The following is an 18,279-nucleotide window of genomic DNA, read 5'->3' as shown; positions in this document are numbered from 1 at the left end:
TCAGAGGGCTGCTCTTACATGACCTATCTCCCAAATAGTGTACCTGAATATCCCTCAAGACACCAACTGAAGTGCCCATGGAACCTAGGCATGCAGATAAATGTAAATTCCTCACTCTCAGGGAAACTAAGCTTACTAGGCTTCAGGGCCCTACCAGAGGAAAACCCCCAGGTTGCCCTTAGAGGCTTTCTTCTGCATGAAAACTAAGTTAAAGCTGGAGCTCACTCTGGGCTGCAGCTGGTCCTGGTTGGTGATTCCCTGCAAGAAACTCCTGATATGTGGTTACCTGTCATTTGACTTGCCTATATCCAGCTGCTACCAAGACCTTTACTAACTATATTTGCTATTAAGATCATTAACATGATCCTGGGCTTTTTATTTTTCTCTAATCCTTTTCAGAAAAACAGTAGCTTAAGTCAGTAGACCCTGGCTCCAACATTTTAATTAGGCTATATAATTTTGAGCTTGAACTTTGACTTCCAGAGGTAGAAATTTCTCATTTAAAATAAATAAAAACTATAGGGGTTGAATTCAGTCACCAATGTACCTTCTGGTTCCAGTTCTTTGCTCGACTTTAGAATGTTGCATTAAGATAAAAAGGAAAATACCAATTTCTAGCCCTTTAACACAATGACTTACAGATGTGGCTTCCATCACACACAGACCACCAGATAGAGTGCAGTGTCCTATAAGTGTCCTCCAAATGTGCTGGATGTCATTTTAAGTTTGGACATTAGTCTAACAATAAGCGCTTTAAAGTGGTCTGTTGTGGAGCTTCACTAGAACCTAATGTGTACCTGTCTCGCTTAGGGAGGAACAGCGGAAGAAACATGTGCAAGAACGAAAGGAGAAGAAAGCAAAGGTTTTGGAAGCTCGAAGAGGCCTCATTATGGCTGCAGATTAATAGTTTTTTTTTTAACATCCTGTAAATATTTCTTTATTCTGAACCTTTTTTGTAAATATTTTTATACTGTCCTCCCTACTTTAGTCAAGTTTTTTCTGTTAACTTTGTTCATAATATGTAGTGTTGGTGGGTTCTTCATATGTTACAGTCTCTGAAAAGATGTTATTACCTTAAAGCTCACAAATTCTTCAAAATAGTTTTAACCTAAGTCCCTGTACAACCCAGTTTTCTAATGAGACCCATCCTATAGATTCTTGACCTAGATTTTTAATGTCAATTCCCTCTGCTGGTTCTAATATTAACAGAACTCCAGTCTTCTAGGCAAAAGCAATTACCTATCAGTAGCTAGTTATACCATAGGCTTTAGTAGAAATTGAACAATAACAAGTTATAAACAGGGTAAGCTGGGAAAAGCCACTTGATGCTCTAGAGAATCTAGTAGTCTTAATGAAACTGTGGGCCATATGGGTTGGTTATGGCAACAATATTTTAACTATGTGAAGTGTTTTAAGCTTATATGCACCTTTGTTCATATCAATTCATGCAGTTGCCATCTGTCACTCAATATATTCTTAAAAACAAACTATAGCTCATTCTAGCCTTGCTTATTTAAAAATATACAGGGCCATATTGAAGTTTGAGGATTGCTGTAAGGATTACTATGCTGTGTCAAACTTAAATCTTATACAATTTATGGAAAAGACTAGAGTTGCTTAGCATCATATCCATGTTTGTTGCACCAAAGTGGACCTTCTGAGTTTTGTACTGCTTAAGGTTTTCATAAATAAAATTTTTTCTCACAGTGGTAGATTTATTCTTTGTAAACATAATTGGCTTCCAAGATTTAGTTGATCAGCTAAGATTAGCAAGAGCTTATACTCTTCATGCATCTTTTCTTGCCCACCCACTCCTACCCCAAGAAGAAACGACCAAGTCCTTCTCTTGTACTTTCATAACACCTATCAGATTGTTATAATAATTGTTATACATATACGAATCTGCAGAACATACTCCTGGGTGCTTAATAAATTCAGATTTTGCTATCAAGAAAGAGACCAAATCAATCAAGAAACCTCAAATACACTGCTGCTGGGAAGGTAAAATGATACAACTACTTTGAAAAAATTTAGTAGTTTCTTTAAAAAGTTAAATGTATGTCTACCATATGACTTAGCAGTTATACACCAAGGTATATATACCCAAGAGAAATGAAAATACATGTCCACACAAAAACTTGTATGCAAATATTTGTAACAGTGTTATAGTAGCCAAAAAGTGGAGAAAAATCCAGCTGTCCATCAATGAATGAATGGATTAAAAAAGATTATGCACTAAAAAATAATGTACCGATAACATGCTACAACATGATGAACCTCAAAGACATGCTAAGTGACATGCCAGACACAAAGACATGCCAGACACAAAGGTAATATATTGTATGATTCTATTTAAATGAAATATCTGAAGAAGCTAAGTCTACAGAGGAAGTAGATCAGTAGTTACCTGGGGCTGGGGGTGGCAATGAGAAGTGACTGCAAAGGAGTATTAAGGTTTCTCTTTAGGCTGATGGAAATTTTCTAAAATTAACTTGTGGTAAAGACTGCACAATTCTGTAAATATACTAAAAATCATTGAATTGTAGACTTAAAACAGGCAAACTTTGTTATGTAAATTATACCTCAATAAAGCTATTAAAAATAAAAAGATAATTATGTGAAAATATATAAAATAGATTTTAGGCCAAGATAATGGAAAAGCTATTTATATATAGCCTTTGTATATTCTTATTTTTAACTTGGCTTGCTTAGGGTACTCTGACTATATTATAGTTTCCTATCTCCTCTGAGATGACAAGAATTGATCAATTTAAACTGTTAATCAGATTTTATTTTTGGTAGATGCAATTGCTGTAATACTTAAAATGACTAGGGAAGCGTTAGGGACATTAGTCTAATACCTGATTTAGTTTCTCTAGTGGTTACAGTAAAAGTCACTATAAAGAACTGGTAAAGATTATGCATCTTTGGCAGACCAGCTCTCTAAGTAGGTGTTATGGACTATGTGTCGCCCAAAAATTCATATGTTGAACCCTTAATTCCCAGTGTGATGGTACTTGGAGGTGGGGCTTTTGGGAGGTAATTAGGTCATGAGGGTGGAGCCCTCATGATGGGATTAATGCCTTTGAAAGAAGAGAAAGAGAGCATGTGAGGATATAACAAGAAGGCAGCTATCTTCAAGCCAAGAAGCAGACACTCACCAGACCCCAGATATGCAGGTACTTTGATCTTGGACTTCCCAGCCCCAGAACTGATGAGAAGTATATGTTGTTGAAGCGACCTAGCCTCTGGTAACTTCTTATAGCAGCCTAAAAAGACTAAATAGGTATGTCTCAGTGACTTCTACAGCATCTTAATATTCTTCAGCAGTCTCCTTTCCTCAAAGATGGATTAGAAAACAGAAGAAACCTATAAGGAATAGAGTGGTAGAAGGCCATCAACAGTCATTTTGGAGAGTCCTTACTTTAGAAACCATCTAGTCACGTAGGAATTGTTTCTAAGAAGAATCAGTCTAAAAACAGTTATTTATATCATACCTGTGCATTAGTACTTGCATTCTTTAAATAAAGGTATAGCTTAGAAACTGGTTTCATGCTGTTTCCTCCTATATGGTCCCTTACTTAGCAGCAGCAGTTAGCTTTGTCTTAGGGAATACATACCAGCTCTTGATTGGATGCCATTAAAGAAATATTTTATTTTGCTTCTGTGTCATCATGCATACTACTCCCCTTGGTTTAGTATTACAAAATTACCACATGATCTCTATTTAAAAAGTCTTGGGTTAAGCACTGGAGAATTTTCGTAGGCAAATTCTTCTGTGTGGGCTGGATCAGTAAACACTCCAATAAAATCTATTTCCAGGAAGAATGGACCATCTACTTTATCAGCTAGGGTAAATCCGATAGAAGAGATCTAAATTTAAAAGAGAAATTAATCAAAATTGTATACATTAATGTACTAGAGTTTTAAAATTCCAAGGGTGATTACTATAGCTGGGTCTCTACACTATCAGCCTTTAGCAAGTATACCATAGTTCTCATGTACTGTAGCAAATTATAGAGGAAGTACAGAGCTGTTTTTCTTTCAACATTCTACTTATCTCTCTTTAATGCAGTACTACTTAAAACTAATCAGTCTAATGGAGGTTCCTTGAAGCTCTCTTGAAAACCTTAATACTTGTTTTCTTATTTTAAAGCTAAAATAAAATGTAGGCACGTTGAAAAGAAGACCATAAAGAAATTTCTCCCAGATGGGGGTTTGGCTCAAAGGATAGGTCTGAATCAACATCTGTCTAGGTATTACAGGGGTGGCCTTGAGTAGGAATTTTAAAATTTCATTTGCCAGCCTTCAAAAATAGACTGAACTTATAGGAGTTCTGTTTCACTAAAGATAATATAGTTCTGAGTGAAAGTAGAAGAAAATGTTACCTTGTCAAGGAGAAGCTGGTACTGAGCATCCCGGATTCTTCCTTGATTAGAAAAGAAAAATTTGGAGAAAGGAATCTGAAAAAAAAAACAAAACCATTTACTTCACAGCTGAAATGTAAGTTAACTAAGGTATCTGTATGTAAAAATAGTTTAAGTTTAATTCTAAAATTATTTAATATATGCAGTTATCACAAGTGGCTAGTATTTTGGATCACAGATATATAACAGCAAAAGATTAATCAACCCAATAGAAAAATGGGGGTGGAGAGAAACAGAAAAAGTAGAAGTACAAATCAGTACAGCTCTTTGAGAGGGCAGCTGGCAATTGTGATAGGCAGGATTCTAAGGTGGCCTCTAAGATTTCCACCTTCTAGTGTACACACGCCTTACAGGTATTCGAACACTAATCTCAGTACTGCTCTGAAGGAACTGTGCGGAAGGCAGGCTTTAAATCAGTTGACCTTAAATAGGGAAGATTATCCTCTGTAGGCATGACTTAATCACTTGAACCCATAAGCGAGACTGGTTTATGGACTGGCCACATAAGAAGGATTCAGTGGGGTTGAGGGAGATTCTCCACTGTTGGTTTTGAGGATGGAGGGAGCTAAATGGCACGGAAGTGGGCAGCTTCTAAAAGCTGAGAGTAACTCCTAGCTGACAGTAAAGAAACAAGGACATCAGCCCTATAATCACAGGAACCAATACTAGAATGAGGTTGGAAGATTCTTCCCCAGAGCCTCCAGAAAGGAATACAGCCCAGCTGATGCCTTGATTTTGGCCTTATAAGGCCTGAGGCACTGAACCCAGCCATACTATGTCCCAACTCATGACCTACAGAACTGTGAACTAATAAATGCAAGTTTCCGAAGCTAAGTTTATGGTAAGTTTTTTAGGTAGCAACAGAAAATAACAATATCTATCAAAATTTGAAATGTCATAACTTTGACCTACCAATTTCACTTTTAGGAATTTATATTTCAGATAAAGTCTGACAAATAACAGCTTTTCCTAATAGCAAAAAAAAAAAGAAGACCTCCACATTATTAGTCAAAAAGGATATAGACAAAATCTACAGTATAATCACATTTTTAAAAAATATATAAAATTTTAAAACATCTCAAAAAAAACTAATAAAATATTTACTATAGCAATTGGGAACAACCCAAGTGTCTATCAATCTAGGACTCATTCAATCAACTATGAGATATCCACATAACAAAGTACCAAACAAAATAAAGAATGAAGAATGACTCCATGTAGTGATATAGAAGCTCTCCAGGTTCTCAATTTTAAAAATATAAACAGGTGCAGAAGATAAAGTATTGCAATTTTATTTTTTAGTAAAAAAATGGAGAAAACAATAGTAATCATATTAACTTATATTTGCATAAAGAAACTGCAAAGCTACATGGGAAACTTAATAAAAGTTGACTACAGAGGATAGTCTGAAAAAGGGTGAATAGGGACATGAGAGTGAGAGTTCGTGTACATTTTTCTATTTTGATTTTTGAACCAAACAATAATGAATTTTTTAAATGTACTGTTCAGGTTATTTATCAGCAAAAACACTTATTGACGTGAAAAAAAAAACTCAGTTCAAAGCTCATAATAAATAAACCATCATAGCACAAGATCATATTGCTCACATAGCAAATCTAAATACAGTCACATCCTCATTTCACTTGCTTCCTTCATTCCTGTCAAATAGAAACAAAGCTCTACCCTGCAACCACCAATTTCTCATTTTGCATCCTAGTTTGGCACTATCTACCTCATTATTCCATACATTTTAGAAATACAATGAACACTACCTGCCATTCAAGAGGTATCGGTCACCCAACTCACTCATTCCCTCAAACTAATCTCTTGTGTTTTTGGCACATAATTCTTTTAAATCACTGTCCACACCATGCGAACTAGATTTTTTTTAGCCTGGAAAAAAAATGAAGCCAAGAAAGAACATTAATCTGTAAAACTGCTTAAAAAGGAAAGGATAAATAGTTATTTTTCTCTCTACAAATGATGGAAAACTATATACATAATTTTCTTCTCTGTTTTCTCTTTGTAATCAGAGTAAATATTTGAGCATCTCACTTATGTTTACTAAAATATTCATGAAGAATTGAATAGCAATTAATAACATTTAATATTTTTAAATCCCTAACACTTTCCTTAACACTTTAAACAGAGCTGTTGCAAACAATTATTTCTAGCCAAAGATTAAGACTACACATATTTTAGGGAAAAAGTAATTGTTAATGATTACACGGTGGTGATATTGGAGAATAATTTAGCAATGCGCATCAAAGTCTTTAAAAATGTACATATCGTTTATTCTAGGAATTTTATTTCCAGGAATATATCCTAAGAAAATAATTAAGGATGTTTACCTCAGAGTTTAGTACAATAGTGAAAAACTCTGAAAACGTCTAAATGTACAACAATAGAGGATGGATTAAGTAAATTGTGGTCTATTTATAAAATAAAATGCATTTATTAAAAATGATGTAGAAATATATTTCTACAGAAAGTTGTATATAAAATTCAGTTCAGTGAAAAATATATGTTATAAAACAGCACTGGCACAATACCATTTTTGTAAAAAAAAGTGTAAATATAAAAGTCTGAAGGTACATACTAAAATAAAAATAGTATTTTATCCCTGGGTAATGGTACTACAAGATATTTTTTCCTTTTCTGCATATTCCAAATTTTCTAAAATTAAATACTTGTTTAATAAATTATTATATATATTACTTATATACAAGTGTTACAAATGTAATATTTTGGTTATATAGCTATATTAGTGCACAAATATGTATCAAAAGCCTGTTAAATGCCAAGCACCGTTTTAGGTACAAGGAAAACAGATATGAACCATATAAAGTTCCTGCTCTCAGAATTTAGAGAATTTATGTTCCAAGGGAGCAGAGTAGAGAGTAACAATAAAATAGACAAGTTAATGAACAAAATAATTTTACATAGCGATGAGTTATTTGAAAAAAATTAAACAGAGTGACTAGGTTAGAGGCTGCAACTCTAGCTAAAGGGATCAGGAAAAGACTCTGTGAGGCAACTTTTGAGCTGAGAAGTGAATGACAGGAAAGAAGAAGCAGGTGAAGATATGGAGAAAGAGCATATCAGGAGATACAACACAAAATACAAAGGGTCTGAGATGAAAGAAAGCTTGTTGAGTTTGACACACAGAAAAGGAGCGAGCCAGTGTGCAGGAGGGAGGAAGGAGTGGAGACTGAAGATGAAAATGGGGTCTGACAGTAGAGGCCCAGGGAAACATGTTAAGGAGTTTGGACTTTATTCTAATTATAAGGGGAAACCACTGAAGGATTTTAAGCATGTGAGTGATGTGATCTAAGCTATTCTTTAGAAAGCTCGTTCTGGCTGCTGTGTGGAGTGTGGATTTTAAGGGGCAAGAGGACAAAGAGAAATCCATAAAGAAGCCACTGCAATAATCCAAAGGCCTGGACTAGGGTGAGAGTGGAAGAGATGGCTAGCAATGTTAGATTCTGGGTGTATTTTGGAAGTAGAGGTAACAGGATTTGTTAATAGACTGAATACAGGGTGAGGAAGAAAGGAATCCAGGATGAGGCTTAGGTTTAAGTATGAGCAAAATGGAGACTTTCTTTTGAGTTTATGGATTAAAACCTCACTAGTCAGGAATGGACATTTCATTTTGCCCTCATTCCCTGAATTTCCACTTAATTCTCTTCCAGGTTAACATTTTTTACCTTCTCATAACTTCTCATTTACAAAATAAGACTGCCTTATACTACAAAAAAATAAAGAAAAATTTTGATGGTCGTAAAATATGAAGTATTTATTCCTTTTAAGGAAGGCTTTCTACGAAGATAGGGAGACTAGCTTAGTAGAGTTGTCTGGAAGAGGTGATATAGCAGAAACTTAAAAATGTCTACTTGGGCACAGAGCAGAGATATATCTGTGACTTAGCATGCACCTGGCCATATCCTTACCAAAAATATTTCTTTATTTCAACATTTAACATTTCTTTAATTTAACATAATTTAAAATAATTTCTTTATTTTAACATTTAACATTTAATTAAAAATATTTCTTTATTTTAACATTTAATTAATGAAAGAAAAAGTCAAATTATGTAAATCTTGTCCCTAGGTTCTCTTCCTTCTTTCCCTTCCCACATCTTCCAAAGGGACTCAGGAAAAAAAAAAAAACTACAATGTAACCATGATCTCAAAAGACCTCATTTCATACACAGTAAAGACTTGTGCTGTTACCTTGATCTCCTGCCAGTAGGGCCCCCCACGGGTGAACATGAAATAACTGTACATCTGATTCTTCCTCTGGATTATATCCGTGTCCTCACTGATATTCACCATCCAAGGCCGACCATCTCCTCGGACACGGAGATACAAAGTGTTGAACTGGGACCAATCATAAGACTTTTTTCTCTCAAAAGGGCCCTAAGGTACAGAAAAGAAAGTTAATTTCACCTCATTTTCCATTTTTAGCAAAATGTGAGTCATTATCTTTTGTAGCAACAAAAGGATCCACCACCTATTTTTCTGTCTTTTTCTGCTCTATCACCATAAGGAGACAGGTAAATCTGGTGATTCTTTTTTCAGTACGAAATATTGATCTAGTTATGTTTCTAAGGTAAGTTACATGTTCAAGACATGTTAGCCCAGGACAGTGTTTACATGGGGTATGCACTCAAATGTGTTACTAAATGGAAAAGAATTACTGTACATACTTTCCTTTCCCTGGTCTGATGGAGCAATGGTTTCTGTGTGGGCAATTTAATGAAACTGCCTTCCCATAAATTAGAAAACTGAAAGAGCTCAAGTTTAAAATTGATGTTTTATAACAACAGCTACCATCCATTGAAAACTTACATTAAGTATTTTGCATGCATAATTTAAGTATTTTGCATGCATAAGTATTTTGCATTAAGTATTCTGCATGCATAATTCCCACGAAACTGCCAGACAATCCTTACAATAGCCCTATGAGGTAGCTAATACAATTGTTTCCATTTTATAGAAGAAACTGAGCAGCCAACTAATCAGTGATAAATCCAGTGCTGTTTAACTCCAAAATCTGTGTTCTTAACAACTATCCATATTCTCTCTTTTTGAAAGTGGAATTTAGTGTTAATTTCCAAAGTTGTTTATTTAATCTCAGAGATAATCTGATTTCAAGGATACCAGCGTACAGATATGAACTAGTATTTACTAGCTGTATAACTTTGGACAAGTTATTCAATCTCCCTAAGCCTCAGTTTCCTCATCTGTAATATTGGGGTGATCATACCTTACCATATTGTTGTGATGAATAAAAGGGATAATGTATACAATTAGCACAAGGACTGGCAGAGTACACTTAATAATTGTTATCAGCATTTTTCATTACTCCACAGTATATCTAGCCATAGAATTACATTCTGCTGTGGACGGACCAAATCCATTTTGTGGATTTTTAGGGCCTGAAAAAATGTTTGTATGTATAGTTTGTTGCTTCCTAAAGAACACATACCTTTCTTTTTCCCCATTATCTGAAGACAGGGAGCCTAATAATACTCCTAACATTTGCCTTTCTCCTTAAAGTACAGTATCCAAGCCAACATCCAGGAGCTGTGGCCAAGGCCAGGCATGGGAGCCTGCCCAAGGCAACCCTGGAATAATACCTGGTCAGCAAATTCACAAAAAGCCATAGGCCAGTGGTGAGATAAAGGAACTGACTTAAGTAACTTTGGGAAATAGAGTTCTGATTGGAAACTGTAAGGCTAGAGACAAAAGAAACTTTACATAAACTCTGTATTCTAGTTGGTAAGGTTGTCTCTCATCATGTTATGGGTTAAAAATTCTGAAACTGCTTTACTTGCATACTGGGGTTGAATTAAGTAAATGGATGGTAAATGGTGGGAGACATATTTCTTGCTGTTACAGAGTGAAGTTAAAGATAAGCAAGAGGGGGAAGGCTAGACTGAACTACATGGTATTGAATTAGAGTCAGAGCATTAGTAAAAACTCATATTTAGCTTCATACACAGAAATAATTATAGACGTGTTTCCACAGGTTGGTATACATACATTTACTTCCTAGCTATGTCTACTGAGATGTCCTAGAAGTAGTGTCAACCCAGTAGCAGCAAGCATACTCGAATGCCCAGATCTTGGTTTCTAATACTATTCTCCAAAAAAAGGAAACCAGGGCTCCTTCCAGAACAGGCTAATTCTAGGGTTGGGACAGGATGAGCTGAGAACATCTTGTAGTGCCAAAAAGTGCTCAAAAAAACAAAAGGATGGGGGCATATCAAAAGAACAGGAGTCAACCTGCAAGAGCTCCCAATGGCCAAAGCTGGAACAATTTGAGCAACAAAATAACACAGTATTGAATTATAACCCAAAGTGTGAGTCAATACTAAATGAATGAATAAATAAGTGTGGGAGAAGAAACAAATCTTCCTTTCTGAAGAATCCCAAATAATTTATGTAAATACTACACCTTCCAGGTGATAGAACTTAATCCCACACCCTACCTCATGTCTTGAAAGTAGGAAGCACTTAGTGACTTGCTTCCGAAGAACAGAGTATAGAAAGATATAAAGTAACTTAAAAATGGAGTAACCTGGCACACACTACCTTGACCAGGTGGTCAAGGTTAACATATCAATGATATTGCTAGCATGTGCCTGGATATGATGTGGTGAGAAGGGTACTTTAATTCTGTAGCATTCTTCCTAAACCCAGAACCCCAGTCTAACTTGGAGAAAAAAAAAAAAAAAATCAGAAAATCCCAAATTGAGGGTCATTCTACAAAAAAATATCCGGCCAGTGTTTTTCAAGTCCTCATGAAAAATAAGGAAAGACTAAGAAACTGTTATAGACCAGAAGAGACTAAGGAGACATGATAAGTAGATGTAATGTGGTACTCTGGATAAGGTCTTGGAACAGAAAAAGAATATTAGTGGAAAAACCAGTGAAATCCAAATAGAGTCTGAATTTAGTTAATAGTAATGGACTAATGTAGGTTTTTCAATCATAACAAAGGTACTATAGCAATGTAAGATGCTTAACAATTGGAGAAGCTAAGTGAAGGGTACACAGGAACTCTCTGTACTATTTTGCAATTTTTCTGTAAAACTAAAACTATTCTAAAATTAAAAGTTTACTTAAAAAAAATGCTACAGGCTGATCCTACATCCACACTAAGGAACATTACAGGGTCTGTGGCCTACATTAGAGGAGATGCAAGTCTCCCCAGATCATCATTCAAATATCTAACATATCCGGGCTCCTCAAATAAAAATGTCCTACTCTGGTCCAAAGTGATGCTCAGAAACAAGTAGTCCCTCCTCCAGAACCAATTCCCCCTAGTGCTTCAGCTTCACACTTGTGCCCAGTAGTTATTTAACCCTATACATAGATGAGATACCAGGTGTTTTTATTTACAGAAACAAACGCTCTCTGCTGTAATTCATGCTACAATGAAGTTCACCCCAGTTCACTGGAAAACTGAGGCTCCCAAGCCTCACTTACCCTTCGAATCCTAGATATCATTGCACAATACCCACTGCGACCACTCTCTCCATCATGAGGCGCCTCAGAGCTCAGAGTTCCATACAGCAGTGCACTTTGGTTATTCTTGCCCATTTTCAGGAACACTTCACTTCTTCCTCCAATTGTTTTATCCGATGTCACTATCCACTTATCCAAATCTTCTTTCCCACGAAACTGCCAGACAACCTTGGCTTGTTCTAGCAAGACCTCATGCAGGGGGCGGCCTTCAGGCCCTATCCAATGATTCACAATATCATCCTTCAAACGCCTAAAATGTTCCTTTATTTCATCTTTAATTGCTTTATCAAAACTAACTTCAGGCTTCTCCTCAGGAGAAGTTATATCCAAAGCAACTTCACTCTGGTGATGTCCTTGCAAACCCCCTTCAGTGTTCCTCTGAGAGGAAGCTGTGCTGGGACTAGCCACTGGTTTCTGAAGACTACTGGAACAAAAGTCTGCAAAGCGAGTATTCAAAAATGGACAGGAGGCAACCCTTGGCTTCAGGCATTTTCTGAGAATATAAGTGCTATTCAACAATTTGTGAACTAAAGCCATGGTAAGAAAAAGTCAAAATGCAAATTTCTCCCTGGGTTACCAGGGAAAGAAGCTTCAGCAAATGGCCCAATTCCACCTATAACGAAAGAGACATTGAAGAGTTACCAGTGTAGCAATGAATATACATCACAATTTCAAATTCGACATGGATCATATATTGTGAAATTCATGAACTTATTTTCTAATTCTATAGACATTACCTAGGGCTTACTATGAAGAGAATACAGTTTACATTATATGTAATACATCCCACTGCCTTGTGAAAAAAATACCAAGATAAATATAAACACAGGTCCCTTTCATGAAGTTTATAATCAACACCAAAATAATTCAAGTATGTGTTTCAAAAGGTTGTGTCATTTCAAAACAAATTTTTATGGTGGATTAAAGAAATACTTGGTTCTTAAAATATTCAACTAATTCGCTCCAGGACTGAGGCTAATTAGCAATATGTTAGCACTTCATCTGTAAAAAAAAGAGACTACAGTGTGCATTGTATGTGGAGTCAGAAAACAGACTTGATACCTAGCTCTGCTCTCTTATTCGGTTATGAGTATTGTGAATATTGGCAATTTCATTTGGCTCAACCTAATAAAGCTGTTTACCCTCAGGTAAAGCAGTTGCTTTTTTGAGGCCTCCATTTCCTTGAGAGTAAGGCTGTGTTAACACTTCCCCTACCTACCTTAAAGGATTCTTCTGAAGATCAGGTGGAATAATGGCTGTAAGAGGGTTCTCTGATCCAGCAAGTCTGACAAGATCCCCAAGATTCTTCATGTCTAACAAGCTCCTAGTCCAAGGCTCACACTTAGAGTAACAAGGCTTTGACTATCAGTCACTACTTGAACTTCTCAAAGATAGAAACTAAACAACAGTAGCACTAATACCATCACATTTAAATACTATTCTTAATATTCTCAAATCACCTGAGATATATTATCTCATTTAATGCACAAACAACTCTTGTAAAACAAGGCAGGTTGATATTTCCTTTATCCAGGAACCAGATATGAACAAGTGAAGTGACTTGCCTAAAATCACAATGCTAATCAATATGTAAGCTACAACTAGAACCCTGGCCTTAAATCTTTCCACTAGATGCTGCTGCCTCTCTACATGTAAAACATAAGCAACATAACTTCTATAACTCTAGCAAAATAACAGCTTTGCTCTTAGTAGCAACATTTAATGAGTGTTGGCAGGAAGTGCTACCAGAACCAGAAAGGTAAATAGTACTCCCTACTACTTGTTTCACTTGCTCATAAGGCAAAATCAAATATGCAATGCCAATTTCTTTGTCTTTCTCCTGTCCTAGCCTCAGAGACCAGGACAGAGAAAAAACAAAAACTCACCCACTAGTCAGAACATGGTACTGAATGAGAAACTAAATGGAAAACTGAAAATTAAAAGTCCGCCAAATGCCAAAATCCAGTCTACATCAGAATAATACCCAGACTACTCCACAACATAGGACTGGTGGTCCTTATAGAATGCCCCTCCTTCTTTACTCTCCATAACAGATAGGTCAGCACCTTCTCTCCTAGATCACTGCACCCTGCTCCCTGCCTCCAGGCTTGCAACCCCCACCTCATCCCACCACTTAGCATCTAGAAGGGCCTAAAACACAAAACTGATCATTTATCTTCTCTGATTAAAACTCTTTAGAAGCTCCCTCGTGGTCTTAAGAATAAAGCTCAAATTTCTCCACGGGGCCTACAAGACTCCAGATCTGGCCTCTGCTCATATCTCCAACCTCACCTCTAGTCACACCCCACTCTGTGCTCCCATCACAGAGAACTTGTGGTCCAATAAGAGCCACTCAGTACTCCCTCTCTGGGTTTCAGGCCTTGGCCAATTGCTGCTCCTAGGCCAGGAAAGCCCTCCACTGATTTTGCCTGGATAATTTATCCTTTGGGACTCATCTTAGATATCTATTACATCCTCCACGATCCTTGACTACTCCACTCCACCAAGCCCCACACCTCTTTGATGTGTTCTAACTACTCAGGCTTACACTTTCCCTGCTATAGTTTACTGACCAGTTAACTTGTTAGTTACCCCCACCAGACTGGACATGTCTTGAGGGAAGAGATTATCTTCATTATGGTACTTCCAGCTCCCAGGATGGTGTCAGGCATGCAAAAAGCTTTTCATATTTGTTGAATAAATATCTCCACATTTCTCCACATCCACCACCAGTGTCTTGATTCAAGGCCTTACTGCTTCTTACCAGGACTATTATAATTCCCCTAACAAAGGGCTTCTCAAGCTTTAAAGTGCCTATGAATCATATGGGAATATTGTTAAAATGCAGATTCTGATTTAGTAGGTGTAGGATGGGGCCTGAGATTCTGCATTTCTAACAAGCTCCCAGCTGATGCCCTTGTTGTGGCCCAAAGAATACCTTTTAAGTAGCAAAGTCCTAATAGATTTCTCTCTGATCTCCCCCTCCTCTCCCAATCCATCCTTTGTCTGGCAACAAAAGGAATTTTTCTAAATATGATGGTATGCCCCTTATAATAACTCGGCAATTTCCCCACAAATTCAAGTTCTTAAAATGGTACACAAGGCCCTCCAAACTGTGCCCAACTCCCTGGCCTAACTTCTCCTTACATCCATGGGCAATACCCTCAGCTCTATTAAAAATGTCTATAATCTTGCCTGCACACAGAAAAAAAAATGTTCAAACCACAGAAGTGCCAAACATTCTATCCTAGCTAATGTGAGCGAATGCTATATCTTGACCAGTCATGGCATTAGCCTTACTCTAGGCAGGTAAGATTCTCTTCCAGATAAGATTTAAGATACCTAATCATAGAATTACCTCCACCTCTTGACTACTTTCCCCCTAAATCCCTTAACATAAGCCTAAATCCAATATAGTCACATGCCAAATAATATTTCTGTCAACAAAGAACCAAGTATACAACGGTGGTCCCATTAGATAAAATTATAATGGAACTGAAAAATACCTATTGTCTAGCAACATCGTAGCCATCCTAACATCATAGTGCAACATATTACTCACATGTTTGTGGTGATGCTGGTGTAAACAAATCTACTGGGCTTCCAGTCATATAAAAATATAGCACATACAATTATGTACAGTACATAATACTTGAAAATGATAATAAATGACATTATTGGTTTATGTATTCACTAAACTATACTTTTTATCGTTATTGTAGAGTGTACTCTTTCTACTCGTAAAAAAAAAAGTTTGCTACAAAACAGAATGGCATGTTACACCAGCAGCAGCCTCTCACATCTTGGGCTTACTATTTCTCTTGATTGCATTATTTTCGCTTGTACTTGATTTAATCTTGTGTTTTGTACAGTAACATGCTGCACAGGCTTGTAGTGTAGGCGCAATAGGCTATACCATATAGCCTAGGTATGCAGTAAGCAGTACTGTCTAGGTTTGTGTAAGTGCACTTTATGATGTTCAAACAATGACAAAATCACCTATCAATGCATTTCTCAGAATGTATCCCTGTCATTAAGTGGCACACGTCTGTAATAAATCCCTTCTAACACCCTCTTACTGAGACGCCCATGATTTCCCATGGCCTGTATTCTCCCTCACTACAAGGAGTAATAAACCCAATTTGTTCAACTATAGGCATGTTCCTGGTGGCCTCTGTGGAAGGCACTGACATTGCTCTTTCTCCATATTCCCATAAGAACCTGTGCATATCTCTTACATAACATTAGACTCTTGCTTTTAACTACCTAACTACTCTGACCTCCTTAATCTTAGGAACTATGGCTTGAACATAACTCATGCTCAATAATGTTTGCTGAATAAATGAAAACCATGTAAACGGTATATTTTCATATGGACTAAAAACAGAAGGAAATCAGGAAAAATACAAAGTTGATCTGAGGTCCTAGAATCATCTGTAATATTTAAATTTCCCTGATAGTAGTTAATGATTTTACCTCTATTCACCCTATTTCTCAAACTCTTAGTAGTGTTACTTCTCTAATGATATAACTTCAACTATAAAATGTTGTTTCATATTTTTACCAACGAAGTCAAACCCATTAATGGATGATTCCGCCCAAAGTTGGTAAGGCACGCAGCCAAATGGAGAAGTCTCTGTAAAGATGCTTCTAGGGCTTACTATGTGCTAGAAGCTGTTTTAAGTATATTTTCATTGACTCCTCACAACCTGAGAGAGGTATTATTATTACTCCAATTATAGAGACAAACTCAGGTTCCAAGATAAAATCGACTGAGGTCATACAGTTAGTATGTGGCAAAACTAAATCTAGAGCCCAAGCGTTAAGCTTCCGATTAGAGTGGGGAAACGGTCCGGGCCATGCTGCGGCGATCCCCTCAACCCTCACCTGCTGGGCTCTGTAGCGGTCGCACGTCCGGGACGCATCAACCACCGGCAGGCGCCCTCTTGCCTCCCGGGCACGCGCTCACCAGCGGATTCTGTCCAGGTCCCCGGCTTTTCCCGACTCGCACTCCACTTTCCCTGTAAAAGTCCATCTGCTTAAACGTTCCGGCGCTAAACCAGGCATTATGACACTAGAGTTCCGGCCCGATGCGGAAACCCGGGTATGGTAATCCCCAAGGATCCCCAAGTCTAGCTACCTGAGGCTTTTGGTCGACTAGCTTCCAAAAAGGCCCGGCTTCTACCACTCCTGATTTTTCTACCTTCTGTGAGAAAGTGAGGAGAATTTAGGGAAGCTTTTTTCCTCTTCTTCCTGCATCTCATTTTCAAGCTGCAAACTCCATCCCTCATCTTTCAAATAAGATCCATATATTGTTAACAATCCTTCGCCTCGAGGCGCCAGGGTCCCCTTATGCTCCATCACCCCGCAGCCGCCCAAGAGCTGTCTATGATCTCGGAGTACTGGTTCTGCTGGAATTGCTCTCGCGGAATCTTTGGAGACCACGCACCTGGACAATAAACCTTTCTACCCGCCGTTTCCCAGTCCCTCCCGTGGGGTCGCCCACTCCGCAGGACTTCTTACTGTATCTTGTGCACGCCTCTATTTTAGGACCTTCAACACTGTATCTTAATTATCCATTTACTTCTCACTTCCTCCACCACGCTGTGAGCTTCTTTGGTCCAGAACTGTTTTGTTCTGGCATTTAGCATAGTAACAGCAGGAATTAAGCCCTCTGCATGAATTTGAATTGTAATCCTTGCAGTTAACACCGTTCTTCTCCAGAGTTCGAAAGACCTCACCAAATATAATTGCCTTTTCCAAGTTTCCTCCATCACTCGTTTCCACGCTACCACCTCTCCCTTATTGAAATTCTGATCGGACTTCTCTAATCTACACTTGCTTACTTCTCCTACCTCCTCGAACTTTCCCTAGCTGCCTGCCTTTCACTGACTCTTCTTTCTCTTCGCACAACCTCAAATGGAGTTGTCTCCAAAGTCCAGCCAGCACCTTCCTCTTTTCTAGTTTCAGATATGAGTTATCTAAGGACAATTTGTTAATCTTTCCCTAAACCGCAGCATATATTTCCAACCTCCTGATAGTAGTTTCAGCAGTGGGATGTACCACTAGCATCTAAAATTCTGTATGTCTAAAATTGAACTTGCAACTAATAGGTCCTAATTGATACATTGGCTGCACCTATTTAGAACACATCTTAAATTCCATGTTCTCCTTAAAAACTTTCCCTAATGCATCCATCTCAAAATTAATCCCCTCCTTCTGACATCCTGTATTTATTCTTTGTACTGTATACACTGACACTTAATTATATTCAATTGAAAACTAAATTATAAACATGATTAAACTGCTCACTCATC

General features: G+C 37.4%; 2 protein-coding genes across 6 annotated transcripts in view; one reads left to right on the top strand and one right to left on the bottom strand.

Annotated features, from left to right (window-relative positions):
• NUSAP1 (nucleolar and spindle associated protein 1) overlaps positions 1-1,712 on the top strand; it is a 28,629-nt gene extending 26,917 nt beyond the window's left edge. For all 4 annotated transcript variants that reach the window (XM_039843843.1, XM_039843842.1, XM_039843841.1 and 1 more), the window contains one exon: positions 811-1,712. In XM_039843843.1, the coding sequence (XP_039699777.1) occupies positions 811-904 (94 nt within the window). In that variant the 3' untranslated portion in view covers positions 905-1,712. The remainder of the gene's footprint in view (positions 1-810) is intronic.
• Positions 1,713-2,334: 622 nt separating this feature from the next.
• Positions 2,335-17,569, bottom strand: NDUFAF1 (NADH:ubiquinone oxidoreductase complex assembly factor 1). 2 transcript variants are annotated; one of them, XM_039843844.1, is made up of 6 exons: positions 17,486-17,569; positions 16,850-16,983; positions 11,924-12,575; positions 8,660-8,845; positions 4,389-4,463; positions 2,335-3,873 (listed from the first exon to the last, which is right to left on the bottom strand). In XM_039843844.1, exons 3-6 carry the CDS (start codon positions 12,497-12,499, stop codon positions 3,724-3,726), a joined length of 987 nt encoding a protein of 328 aa, XP_039699778.1. In that variant the 5' UTR covers positions 12,500-12,575; positions 16,850-16,983; positions 17,486-17,569; the 3' UTR covers positions 2,335-3,723. The 2 variants fall into 2 exon arrangements, with proteins under 2 accessions (XP_039699778.1, XP_039699779.1); XM_039843845.1 differs by lacking the exon at positions 17,486-17,569 and having other exon boundaries at positions 16,850-17,002.
• Positions 17,570-18,279: the final 710 nt, after the last annotated feature.

Source organism: Pteropus medius, unplaced genomic scaffold (genome assembly GCF_902729225.1).
Source record: "Pteropus medius unplaced genomic scaffold, Ma_sr-lr_union100, whole genome shotgun sequence".
NCBI lineage: Eukaryota > Metazoa > Chordata > Mammalia > Chiroptera > Pteropodidae > Pteropus > Pteropus medius.
Note: the sequence above shows the minus strand (reverse complement) of the source record. Positions and strands in the feature narration are given on the sequence as shown.